Below are 12,732 nucleotides of genomic sequence, written 5' to 3'. Positions count from 1 at the left end.
CCCAGCAGTTTTAAAGCACACACTGGGGTCTATTTACTAAGCCTTGGATGGATATAAGTACCAGCCAATCAGATCCTAATCCATGTTACACGCTTTGGGGTCTATTTACTAAAGTCTCGGACAGAGACAGAGGGGAGAGAGATAAAGTGCCAGCCAATCAGCTCCTAACTGCCATGTCACAAGCTGTGTTTGAAAAATGACAGTTAGGACCCGATTGGCTGATACTTTATCTCCATCCACGGCTTAGTAAGTAGACCTTAACGGTGTTTGAAAAATGACAGGAGCTGGTTGGTTAGGAACTTTATCTCCCTCCAAGGCTTGGTAAACAGACCCCACTGTCCCTGCCAGTGTTGCACTGAAAGATAAATGAAGGTAATTATATCACCTTCTTGGGCTATTTTTACATCGAAGTGTAAAAACATTTTTTTTAACATTGTTAAACCCACTATTCTGTTACCTCCAACCACACTGATCCTGATTTGTGACATTTAGATGGACAGCATTAACAGAGCTGCATATTAAATGCAATGCAACTGGAAATCAAATGACACAATTGTGCTTTAAGGCGGTTTTCACCCAAAATGTAAGTGATGCAGATGGCACGAAAAGAAAAAAAATTCTATTCATACCCATGGCCAATTCTTTAGTTCCCATTAACTATACAGTATAGCTTTACATGTAAAATATTTACAGACAATGGTCAGTCTTCGGTAACATTGATGCGGAATAAAAACAAAACTTCATGCTCCAATTTCAAAAGACATTTAATTAAATAAAAAGCAATAGAACAAAGGGTAACATGGTAAGAGCCAATAACAGATCTTGCATGTCACCAGTAAACAAAATCCATATTTACTGTATCTTCCGGTACACACGCTGTTTCTGGCAGTGCCTATGCAATTGTAAACCAGAAGGAGATTCGTAGATTGACAGCAGCAAAACATTGCTCACAGTTACAGAATTCTTATGTGTACAGTACGTCAGGGATCGGCAACCGTCGGCATTACAGCTACTGCTGAACAACAGCGCACATTCCTGCTCTATATACATTGCCTTGCATGATGCTGCAAGCTTGCTCTTCAATTTCTACAACAGAAATGTATGACCAATGTAAACTAGCATCTTACCATACAAATAAAAGATAATTTGATCTTAAAATCCGTATTCTCTCCGTAAGTTTTTTTCTGGAAATATTACAAAATCTACAGAATATACAGAGATCTGAAGAGCATCATTAAACTACGGAGGGGAGGCGGGGGACACATAGGAACAGTCTGCCCTTAAGAGATGAGGACACTGGAGGAATTAACCCTTTGTGGTATTTCCTTGGACTTCCTCTAGTATAAGGAAAAATGACAATGGTAAGTTTTACAGCATAGAGGTGAAATGTGCAGTACAACTAGCTGTGTACGGGTCCCTTACACAGTACTAGGGGGACTTTATGGCATTGAGAACGTGTTTCAGGACTGAGCAGTATGTACCGTTATTCCAGAACTGTATTTATAGTGCAAAGCGAACACCTTATAGTCTGTAGCATTATTATTATTATTATTATTGGGAATGTAACAGCATTAAGTGCACTAGGATTAAAGACTAAATATCAGCAATAAGAATTAAATCAGAGTATGTAAACAACAAGCCACCTGAGGGTAGTATATGAAAATGGGAAAGAATGGAGCTTGAACAGTTTATAATTGTTTACTGCCACAGTTTTTTGCATGACTGAAGGTACAGCCCTATGGAAAGTAACAGTACCAATGAAATGTACTTGTATCTCAGACAATGGATGCATGTTTGTATAGTAGGATATATACGCCCTTTATAGTGATCAGTCACATGACTTCCGTTCACATTCACGGCTCTTAATACTGGATCTGCAGAGCTATATTTAAGGGGCACACCAAAACATGTAAAGTCAGATTCAATTCTGAGCGTGTAATGTGCACATAGGGGGCTATCCTATTAGCCCCGATAAGTTAACACGAGCCATGGCTTATCAGCGATTTTGCTTCAAATGCCTCAGGCCAATGAAACCAAATCCCCAGAAACAGACGTTTCTACCAAACACACACAGGTTCCACTGAAGCTTGTGTGTTTGTGAGAAATTTTATTTTTTCCTACTCGGATAATACACACACACTGTAATAGCGTGGCTAATTAAATCTGCCCCTCATTGTTGCATGCCAGGTATACTTATCACATTCAGTGGTTCTCCAGTGATGCAAAATCTAACATAATAACATTTTATTTTTGTATATGCAGTTAAACCACTGACTTTAAAAGAATTTCTGTTTGATGTACCGATTTTGCAAATAAACCGAAAATACGTCAAGCATAACTGAGAGCTGCACTACCCTAATTAGCTCCGGCGGAAAGTCCGCCCATCATAGCTAAAGTTAATGTATCATTCAAAGCTGTAAATCCGGCTGAGGGTGTGGGGTTAGCTTATTTATTGCTCCTCCAATGCAGAAAGGCTTTCATTAAAATATGAGGAATATCAATCTTCTGTTAAATCATAAGGGAAACGTAGGCAACCTTTAGCGTACATCGGACCTACAAATCTAATATTCCACACTGGCTGGTGACTCCTCATCAGGGTCCTAAAAACAGCTTTGTTGTACTACAAAATAATACGGAACCCAGGACGTATAATAAATTAAGAGATGATAGATAAAAATAACACAATGCCTACATTATGAGGCACAGTAACATATTGCCCATAAAACATGTTCTTCACTCAGTAATCTTTTCATAAAAAATAAAATGAAATCAGGACGTACTAGGCATTTTGTAACCTATTTTACATAATTTCTTTTTTAACATTAAATATAAATATTCTGTGTAAACTACAACACTCGGAATGATGTATAATATCTCATGTCTCTCATATACTGTATATATATATTTATATTCTTTATTATATAAAAGACCTGAACTTTCAGCACGGAAAAGATGAGGTTTATGTATACAGTATGTCCACCTTGTCTCTGCCATAATCTGTTTCTCATACAGTCCTTGTTCCGCTTGCGTGCAAATCTTCCGTATTGCTTGCTCACAGCCCTGGATCGGATACACCCGCCTGTCCTGAGATCTGGCTCGTTTCAAAGAAATGATGGCAGATCAGGACACTCTCAGAGGAATGGCTGCCGGAAAGTCTTCCTGCACTCTGTGACGCCAGTGCTTGGGGGACGGTCACAGATCTGAGTGCATTTCACTTGGTCGGGGGTGAGGCGATCATAAGCCATTTTATATTCCTGGTCAAACACATCTGTAAGAGAGCAGTGAACGTACCGTTATTACGTTGCAAGAGAGAACGTGTAGAAGAGCTCCACTCTACTGAGAGAGAGATAAACAAGGTCATGTAAGGAATATGCATTACATTTAATACAGCGGCAGGTCAGTCTATTAGGCCCAAGATGTACTTGTTAACACTGATCCAGGACATTTATACAAGTCCAGGTGGGAAGTAAGGGGGGGCCTGGTGCTGTGAATCCTACAATTGTGGCACCACTTCCCGCAGCTGAGAATCGGGCTATTAAGCAGCCAGGGATGAACGATTCGGGAGTCTCCCGGATATTCCAGGACTGTAGGCAAGTATGGAGCAAGCAGAGATGGATATATATTTCCAAACTAGGCACCTGTGAGTAGATCTGGTGATTTGACTCTAGTGCTGCAGGCATCCTATGGGGTCCAATTACTGTGGGGAGCCGGTGACAGCATGCACTGCCATATTACGGTCGCTACCAACTGCTGTTTGTTTTGTGTCCAACTATTGCAGTCATTGGCCATACATATCATGCAAGCAGATACATATACAATATCACCATGGGCCCCATTCTGAGTTTCATGCAATTCCGTTCCGATTTAGATGCTTCTCACATAGCGCTGAATGGGCATCACTGGGTATACAACAGGACATTCGTACACAGAAGAACCTGCATGCTATTCTGAGATGAGCACGTATGCACAGATCTGTCCGATTTCAGTCTTATCTCCTGCGCCAAGGATGCGGCTGGTGCAAATACTGTTTATAGTGATGTCTGCGGTTGCATAGTTGCGCCCAGGCAGATGCATGAAAGGGTTTCTCGATAGCTTGAAGCAGCCTCAATTGTAACTGCATTATGTACAACACAGAAGCAGGCCTCAAATGTTGTGTGTCATGTAACCTGTGGCTTATAAACAGACTTACAGTAGAAGGGAAGTTATCGAGCAGACAGAGTGATGGGAAATACACAGAATGCTCACCTATATCAATGTTCTCTCTTCCCAGGGCTACCAGAGACAGGAAGAGAATTTCTCTGTACAAACTCCTACAAGAGAAGGGAAGGGAAACCTGTGCTGTAGTCATACAGATAGAGATTTATTATTCCTGGAAACCGATAAAACAAATCAGCAATATCACTGAACCATTTCAAAATAAGGCAGAATAGGTCAACAGCAATTTAAACTGCTAGCAAATATTTGGGGCATATACAGTATGCGGGGGCTCTATTAGGGGTATTATGTAAGTAGACTTCATTAGGATCTCTGCCCATTAATAATAATAATTTTATTTATATAGCTCTCTTTCTCCAACAGGACTCAAGTATAAAGCAAACACAATGGGCGCTAAATGTAACTACAGTACCTCTGTCGTGAGTTCTTTGGATTGTGCTGTAGAGACTGAAGTATCTGGCTCATGGGACCGTATACATTGTTGTTCTTGATGCTCCTGACTAGACCTTGGAGAAATTCCTTATCATATGTCTCCTCTTCCTTGCTCTGTGCGATGGCCAGCGGGTGCTCCTGGGCTGTAGTAAGAAAAGCACCATGAGCCCAACAACAGAACAAAGACCAGCTATATTAACAATTACTGTGCTGAGCATACTACCCTATAGAAGGGATGGCACTTGATATACCGGCTGTCGGGATCCCCGCGCTCAGCATACCTACGCCGGAATCCCAACTGCCGGTATACTGACAAGTATTCTCCCTCTTGGGGTGTCCACGACCCCCCTGGAGGGAGAATAAATAGCGTGGTGTGCGTAGCGCGCCACCGTGCTCGCAGTGAGCCCGCAAGGGGCTCTTTTGTGCTCGGCCCGCTGCCGGCATTCCAGCGGTCGGGATCCCAGCGCTAGTATGCTGGGCACCGGGATCCCAAGCGTCAGCAAGTCATACCACACCCCTATGGAAGAGCCTCAAAATTAGAATGTGTATATATACATACATCTGCCCTGTCTCATGAATTCCCTGAGTACAGCAATCTGTGAAATGTCACTAATGCCAGGGAATACACGGTCTGATAAAATGCTTTTTAGACCGACAGGCATTTTATCTGACCCTGCTGGTATCTGGGACATACACCGAGATCTCTCACACTGCATGTCACTTGATAGCGGTGCTCCGCCCTGCCCCCTCCATTGGTTCAGCACCCCACACCCATTCGCCAATGCAATGGTAAAGCAAATAGTAGCCTGAACAAGCCCAGAATGCATCCCCAAGAATGACGAGCCAAAATGAAACTGTCTGCAAGCAGGTTACTGCTAAGGCCAATCAAAGGAGACAGAAACAGAACCAGACACTGGTCTGAATACACTCTCTGAAAATGAGACGCCAGGCAGTCCAAAAAACTGCACGCATGCCCAGTAATAGAAATTCAACCTAGCAAGACTTGGATCCAGGCCTCTTACAGTATAATCAGATTATATTCACGCTGAGCCATTAAGGCTCTTAATGGACAAATGAATGTAGTCGTAGGGCATGGACTCCCTCCAAAAGTTACAAATAAAACAAAACTAACATTAAAGAAGGGGCTGCACTGCCTCCCATGGGCATGTAAAGAACACTGAAGATCAGGGGTTGCAGAGAAGAGGCGATAGTTTGTATCAAAAATTTCGGCTACTTTCGGTCCCCTCCAGTAACATATGGTGTGCAGGGTCTCCAGATTAGACGAGAAAACCATACCGACACAGTTCAGCACACACTGGTGAAACTCTTGGAGACAATGGAGTCGGTTGCTACCAAGGAACTCCTCCAGGCAGACATTAGGGCTACTTTAAATAAAAAAAATTTTTTAGCATGACTGAGGAGCAGAAGGGTGGGCGTCCAGTGTCAATCATGGCTTCAGAAAACAGCATTTTACAGGTAAGACAAAAATCTCCTTTTTTCAGTCAGCCAACGGATTGACACTGGGACGTCCCAAAGTAGTCCCCTTACGTGCGGGAACGCTCCCGAGCTGCACTGGAGGACCCGACGCCCAAAAGAAGCATCGGCTGAGGCGAAGGTGTCAAATCTGTAAAACCAGATGAATGTATGGGCAGAGGACCATGTAGCTGCTCTGCACAGCTGCTCCACCGAAGCACCCCGGTGCGCCGCCCACGAAGCACCAACGGGCCGAGTGGTATATGTTCTGATGGACGCAGGAACCGGCCTCCCAGATAAGGTAAAAGCCTGATGAATTGCCACACATATCCAATGCGCAATAGTCTGCTTAGAGGCGTTTAAGGTCATCATAAAGAACAAACAAGGGAGTCAGTCTTGCGAAACGGCTCTCAGCATTTCACATAGATGCGTAAAGCCCTAACCACATCTAGAGTGTTCTTAGTAGAAGTAGCTTTAGAAGAGTATGTAGAAGCAAAAGAAGGCACAACAATCTCCTGATTAATGTGAAAATTGGAGACAACCTTTAGAAGGTAGTCAAGACAAGTGTGAAGCACTGCCAGATCCGGGTGAAAAATAGGGATTTTTGTTTACTTACCATAAAATCTCTGAGTCCATCTGGGGGACGCTGCGCCGTTACTTGTGGGTTAGAGGTGTGTGGTAGTGGCGTTTGGCACAGAATCTATCAAAAAAAACTGCCTCCTCCCCCCTCTAACCCCTCCCATCTCCTTCCTGCTCAGCCATCAACTCAGTTAACGTTTAGCCAAGCCAAAGGAGATAGACCAGAATAAAAAAAACAACCAAATAAACCAGACAAAACTACGGGAGGGATCGCAGCATCCCCCAGATGGACTCAGAGAAAGATTTTACGGTAAGTAAACAAAAATCCCTATTTCTCTGTCATCCATCTGGGGGACGCTGCACCGTTACTTGTGGGATTTCCCAAAGCAAGCTAATGAGAGGAGGGAGACGTTGACGGCATAGCCGTCTGTAAAATACGACGCCCAACAGAGGCAGTCTCTAAACCAAAAGTATGAAAACGGTAAAACTTTGTGAAAGTATGGACTGACGACCAGGTCGCCGCCCTGCACAGCTGCTCAATAGATGCACCACCGCGAACAGCCCAAGAGGCTCCAACAGCTCTAGTCGAAACATTTGAAGACACGTACGCCTGTCTGATGGCCGAAGTTACCCAACGGGCCACAGTGTTCTTGGAAGCCGGCCAACCTCGTTTGGGAGCATCAATCAATACCAACAAGGTATCCGTACGACGGAAAGACTCCGTGCGAGACAAATAAATACGTAAGGCCCAAACAACATCCAGGAGGGCCAAATGGGGGTTCTCCCCGGGAGAAGACGACGGAGCAAATGCTGGAAGGACAATGTCCTGATTTAAATGAAATGCTGAAACAACCTTTGGAAGGAAAGGAGGCTTAGTCCGCAGAACCACCCGGTTCTCATGAAAAACTAACAAGGGTGGCTTGCAAGAAAGAGCCGCCAACTCAGACACTCGTCTAGCTGAGGCAATAGCCAAAAGAAAAAAACAACTTTTAGTGTTAGATAACGTAGTTCTACAGATTCCAAAGGCTCAAATGGAGATTTTTGAAGGGCCGTAAGGACCAAGTTTAAATTCCAGGGAGGAACCGGAGGAACAAAAGGTGGTTGAATCCGAAGTACTCCCTGAAGGAATGTTTGAACCTCTGGAATGATCGCTAGTTTCTTTTGGAAAAGAACAGACAAGGCCGAAACCTGACCCTTCAGTGAAGAAAGCCTCAGACCCTTATCGAGACCCTCCTGAAGGAAAGATAGCAGGCGAGGAAGTTTAAACAAATGCAGAGTCAAGCCCCGCTTTTCGCACCAAGCGATGTAAATACGCCATACCCTATGGTAAATGCCAGAAATCACCGGTTTCCTAGCCCGAATCATCGTCTGTACCACAGAACGAGAAAGACCTTTAGCTTTTAAAATGTTGGATTCAAGAACCAAGCCGTCAAAGCCAGCCGACTTAAATCTGGGTGGCGACAAGGTCCTTGAAGAAGAAGATCTGGTCGCAGGGGGAGACTAAAGGGGTCTCCGACGACCATGCTGCGCAGAAGAGTGTACCACTGTCGGCGCGGCCAATCTTGAGCCACCAGAATTATTGCGAGACCTTCTCGCCGAATGCGTTGAAGTAGACGTGGAATCAGTGGAATTGGCGGAAACACGTAACCCAGTTGAAACTGCCACGGGGCTGTTAGAGCATCGATCAGAAATGCTTGAGGATCCTGAGTCCGCGAGCCGTAGTGAGGAAGCTTTTTGTTGAGACGAGACGCCATTAGGTCTACGTCGGGCATTCCCCAGCGGGCCACTAGAGAGAGAAACACTTCCTGGTAAAGTTCCCATTCTCCCGGATGAATCGTGTGACGACTCAAAAAATCTGCTTCCCAGTTCTCGACTCCTGGAATGTGAATAGCGGATATTACTGGAACCCAACGTTCCGCCCACGTGAGAATCTGAGCGACTTCTCTCATGGCGGACCAGCTGCGAGTTCCTCCCTGTTTGTTGATGTAAGCCACTGCCGTGGCATTGTCGGACTGCACACGAACTGGATGACCCTGTACCATGGTCTGAATCTGAAGGAGTGCATACCGGATTGCCCTCAACTCCAGAATGTTGATCTGTAATTTCGACTCCTGACTGTTCCAGCGCCCTTGGAAGTGATGAGTCTGGAACACTGCTCCCCAACCGCTGAGGCTTGTGTCCGTGGTGACCATCATCCAAGACCAAACCGCGAACGGCGCTCCTTTTCTCAAATTGTGACCGTGAAGCCACCAGTGAAGCGACTGACGAGTCTTTACCGACAAGCGGATCAACTGCAATTCGAGACGTGGATCCATCAGAGTCCAACAGCTGAGAATCTGAGCCTGAAGAGGTCGGGCATGAAATCTGGCGTATGGGACTGCCTCGAAGGAAGACACCATCTTGCGCAACACCTGCATGCATCTGAGGACCGACACTACCGGTAAGTGCAACAGGGTCCGGATTCTGGACTGCAGATCCTGAATCTTGTCCGTAGGAAGAAACACCTTCTGGCTGTTGGTGTCGAATAAAAGTCCCAGAAAAATCATTTTCTGGGAAGGGAGTAAATACGACTTTGGAAAGTTTATTAACCATCCGAATGACTGCAGAGTCTCTATCGTTAGACGCAGGTTCTGATTGAGAATCGCCTCTGACGGGGCCTTGACCAACAGATCGTCCAAGTATGGAGTGATGTTGACCCCCTGACAACGGAGAACCGCGACGACATAACCCATGACTTTTGTAAATACCCGAGGAGCCTTGGATAGACCAAGAGGGAAGAGCCTGAAACTGAAAATGCCACGGACCGACTGCAAATCTCAGAAGAGATTGATGACCTATCCAAATAGGGACATGTAGGTAGGCGTCTTTTATGTCTATTGAAGCCAAATATTCCCCTGGCTCTATGGCGGCGATAATTGAGCGAATGGATTCCATTTTGAATTTTTGGGTTGAGAGATACGGGTTGAGGGCTTTTAGATTCAGAATGGGTCGTAACGAACCGTCCGGTTTGTCCACGAGAAAAAGACCCGAGTAAAAGCCCGACCCCTCTGTGGAGAGAGAACCGGAAGGATTACTCCATTTTGTAAGAGGGTTGCTGTTGCCTGAAGAAGAGCTTGACGTCTGGAGGGATCGTCTGGGAGAGGTGTGACGAACAGCCGGAATGGAACTGTTTCTTCGAGATCCAACATATATCCTCTGGATATGACCCCCGTTACCCACCGATCCGGTTTCGACAGGAGCCACACTTCCCTGAACTGAAGTAACTGAGCCCCAACCTTCATCGATCCCTCCGGAAGACCTGAAGCGTCATGCATCAGGCTTGTCGGCAGGCTTACTGGCAGGTCTGCGAGTAGCCTGAGATTCTCTACCTCTGAATGACCCTCTTCGTGGAAATCTGGAGAAAGCACGAAAGGATTGGAAACTCTCTCTGCCCTGCGTACGAAAGGACCGAAACCTCGTAGGTTTCGGTTTGTGAGGAGCAGATGGAAGAAAGGAGCTCTTTCCTCCTGTAGTATCTGAAATAATCTCCTTTAACTCCGACCCAAAAAGAAACTCCCCTTCAAAGGGAACTGCCGTCAAGGTCTGCTTTGAGTCCGAATCAGCATTCCAAACCCTAAGCCAAAGAGACCGTCTTGTCTTGCTGACACTGTCAAGGCAGAAACACGGGACTGTAGCACAACAGAGGCCTCACCCACATAAGTAAGTGCCTCCGAAATCTGTTCTGCTAATTTAATGGCTTCCGACGGATCGTCCGACTGCATTCCAGATACGACCTGTGCTAGCCATTCATCCACGGTCTTAAGGACCCAGGCTCCCGCAAGAACCGGACGGAGAGAGACACCTGATAAAGAAAACATAGATTTTAGTATTGCTTCTATCTTCCTATCTGTATGGTCTTTTAAAGTCACGGACTGTACAGAAGGAATAACCGTAGCTTTTGCCAAATGTGAAATAGGAGCGTCTACCTTTGGGGCTGTCTCCCAAAATTTTGTATCTTCCTCCGTAAAAGGATATAGAAATTCTAATTTCTTAGGAGCCTGGAAACGAGAATCCGGTTTAAGCCAGGGTTCTTTTAAAATATCCGCAAAGTGAGAGTAAGAAGGGAAGGCAGTAACCTGTCTTTTCTGTCGTTTGAAAAAAGCAGAGGAAGTCTCCTCCACTGCCATATCCTGAATATTAAGGGTTTGACGAATGGCTTCTATCAGCAATCTAACACCTGAGCTAGTAGATAGCTCCTCGTCTTCCCAAGCCGAGACTTCGTCCCATTCAGGATCTACTTCCCCCTCCTCCAATGGAGATGTCAGAGAATCCAACTCCTCTCCCGGAAACTTTATAGTGGGTAACGGTTGTGGTCGTTTAGTAGCAGCGGAACTGCTGGCAGAGTTTACAAACTTATTTAAAGAGTGAGTTAAATCAGTAAGACACTTGCCCATTTTTTGGGCCCACAGAGGCTCCACCTGAGTTTGAGCAGATTCAGCCTCCGACCTAGACTGACGCAAATCCGAAATGGCATCCACCATGTTCTTGACCCATGGGGGCATAGACTGATCTGTGGAACTTCCCTGCTGATCCGCCACTGATGCACCAGAGCACGAAGTACAGAGGGTACCTGCGTTAGCACTACCCTTAGCCAGCTTTGAGCCACACTGTGAACAGGAGAAATAAAACTAAGGAGGCCGTTTTGCCCTTTGTCGCCTTGTCCGGTTTACTGGCCATATTTTATTCTATTTATGTTTAATATTTAAGAGCACTAAACATGTACTATAAATCCACTAGAAAAGTGACCTAGCAGTTATCCCCCGATTTTAGTGACCCCAAGAATGCTGACTGCTATCCCCCACTAGGGCTAGCCCACAATATACTTGCAGTTAGTTGTGTGACTGTAATGAAAAACTTCCCCCAGAAGATAGTGGCATCCGTGTGTGCTTGAGTAGCACAGCGTCCCCCAGTATGCAGCCGGAGAAGATGGCTCCCCGGAGCCTTCAGGAAGCTGCAGAACAGCGTGCGCGGGCAGAGCAGGGCGGGAAGCCGTCCCTGCAAGTCTGACGTAACCGCCGCGGCTGTTCCCTGGGATATTACCGAAACAGGAAGTTCGGGTCTCCCGCGCGCCGCTACACACAGCGGCTGTCGCGGCAGCGTGTGTTGGTCCCAGGGAGTGTATAACACTCTCCCGGACCTAGTTTCTGCATGTCCCCACAACCCGACCGCTCACCCTCACTGCGGGGGGAGGTGTTCGATGCGGGCGGGCGGCTGGCCGGCTGGCAGGGGGGGGGGGGGGGTAGCATATATACATAAAAGCAGAGTAATAATAGAGGGGACAGCCCAATACTGTCAGTGACAGATTGTGGCTGTCCTGTACCTTATTTCTGCCGCATCCTGAAGAGAAGGATGGCCCCAGTGACCAAAGTGTGGTGACCTCCAGCGGCAGCACAGAGTGGGAATACTAAACCCACTCCAGTAGTACCTGTCACCTGTAAACAGGGACTAGGTACTTTTGAGAACGAAAAAAAAAAAAAAAATCTAAGGAGAAAGAAAAACTGTGTCTGTACTCCACAGGCACAAAACTAAAACGGAGTAGATGGCTGAGCAGGAAGGAGATGGGAGGGGTTAGAAGGCAGGTTTTTTTTATAGATTCTGTGCCAAACTCCACTACCACACACCTCTAACCCACAAGTAACGGCGCAGCGTCCCCCAGATGGATGACAGAGAAACCAGATAAGGGGTCTGTGCGACAGAGCACCTAAGTCGGAGACCCGACGTGCTGAAGCAATGGAGGTCGACCTCCTCTAGAGGCTCAAACGGGGTCTTTTGAAGCGCCCGGAGAACCAAAGTAAGTTCCCAAGGATGAACAGGTGGAACAAAGGGAGGTTGAATATGGAGAACCCCCTGAAGAAAAGTTTGAACAGACGAGGACTGAGCAAGTTGGCGTTGGAACAATACTGAGAACGCAGACACCTGGACCGAGGGATGCGGAGACCTGAATCTAAACCTGACTGGAGGAAAGCCAAAAGCCTAGACAAACGGTACTGTAAA

General features: G+C 46.1%; 1 protein-coding gene across 4 annotated transcripts in view; it reads right to left on the bottom strand.

Annotated features, from left to right (window-relative positions):
* Nucleotides 1–746: 746 nt before the first annotated feature.
* The window catches only part of DENND4A (DENN domain containing 4A), a 261,785-nt gene continuing 249,799 nt past the window's right edge, over nt 747–12,732 (bottom strand). For all 4 annotated transcript variants that reach the window (XM_063925588.1, XM_063925589.1, XM_063925590.1 and 1 more), the window contains 3 exons: nt 4,628–4,790; nt 4,246–4,310; nt 747–3,268 (listed from right to left, as the gene is read on the bottom strand). In XM_063925588.1, the coding sequence (XP_063781658.1) occupies nt 3,132–3,268; nt 4,246–4,310; nt 4,628–4,790 (365 nt within the window). In that variant the 3' untranslated portion in view covers nt 747–3,131. The remainder of the gene's footprint in view (nt 3,269–4,245; nt 4,311–4,627; nt 4,791–12,732) is intronic.

This window comes from Pseudophryne corroboree, chromosome 6, assembly GCF_028390025.1.
Source record: "Pseudophryne corroboree isolate aPseCor3 chromosome 6, aPseCor3.hap2, whole genome shotgun sequence".
NCBI lineage: Eukaryota > Metazoa > Chordata > Amphibia > Anura > Myobatrachidae > Pseudophryne > Pseudophryne corroboree.
This window is presented reverse-complemented; position numbering and strand designations above follow the sequence as displayed.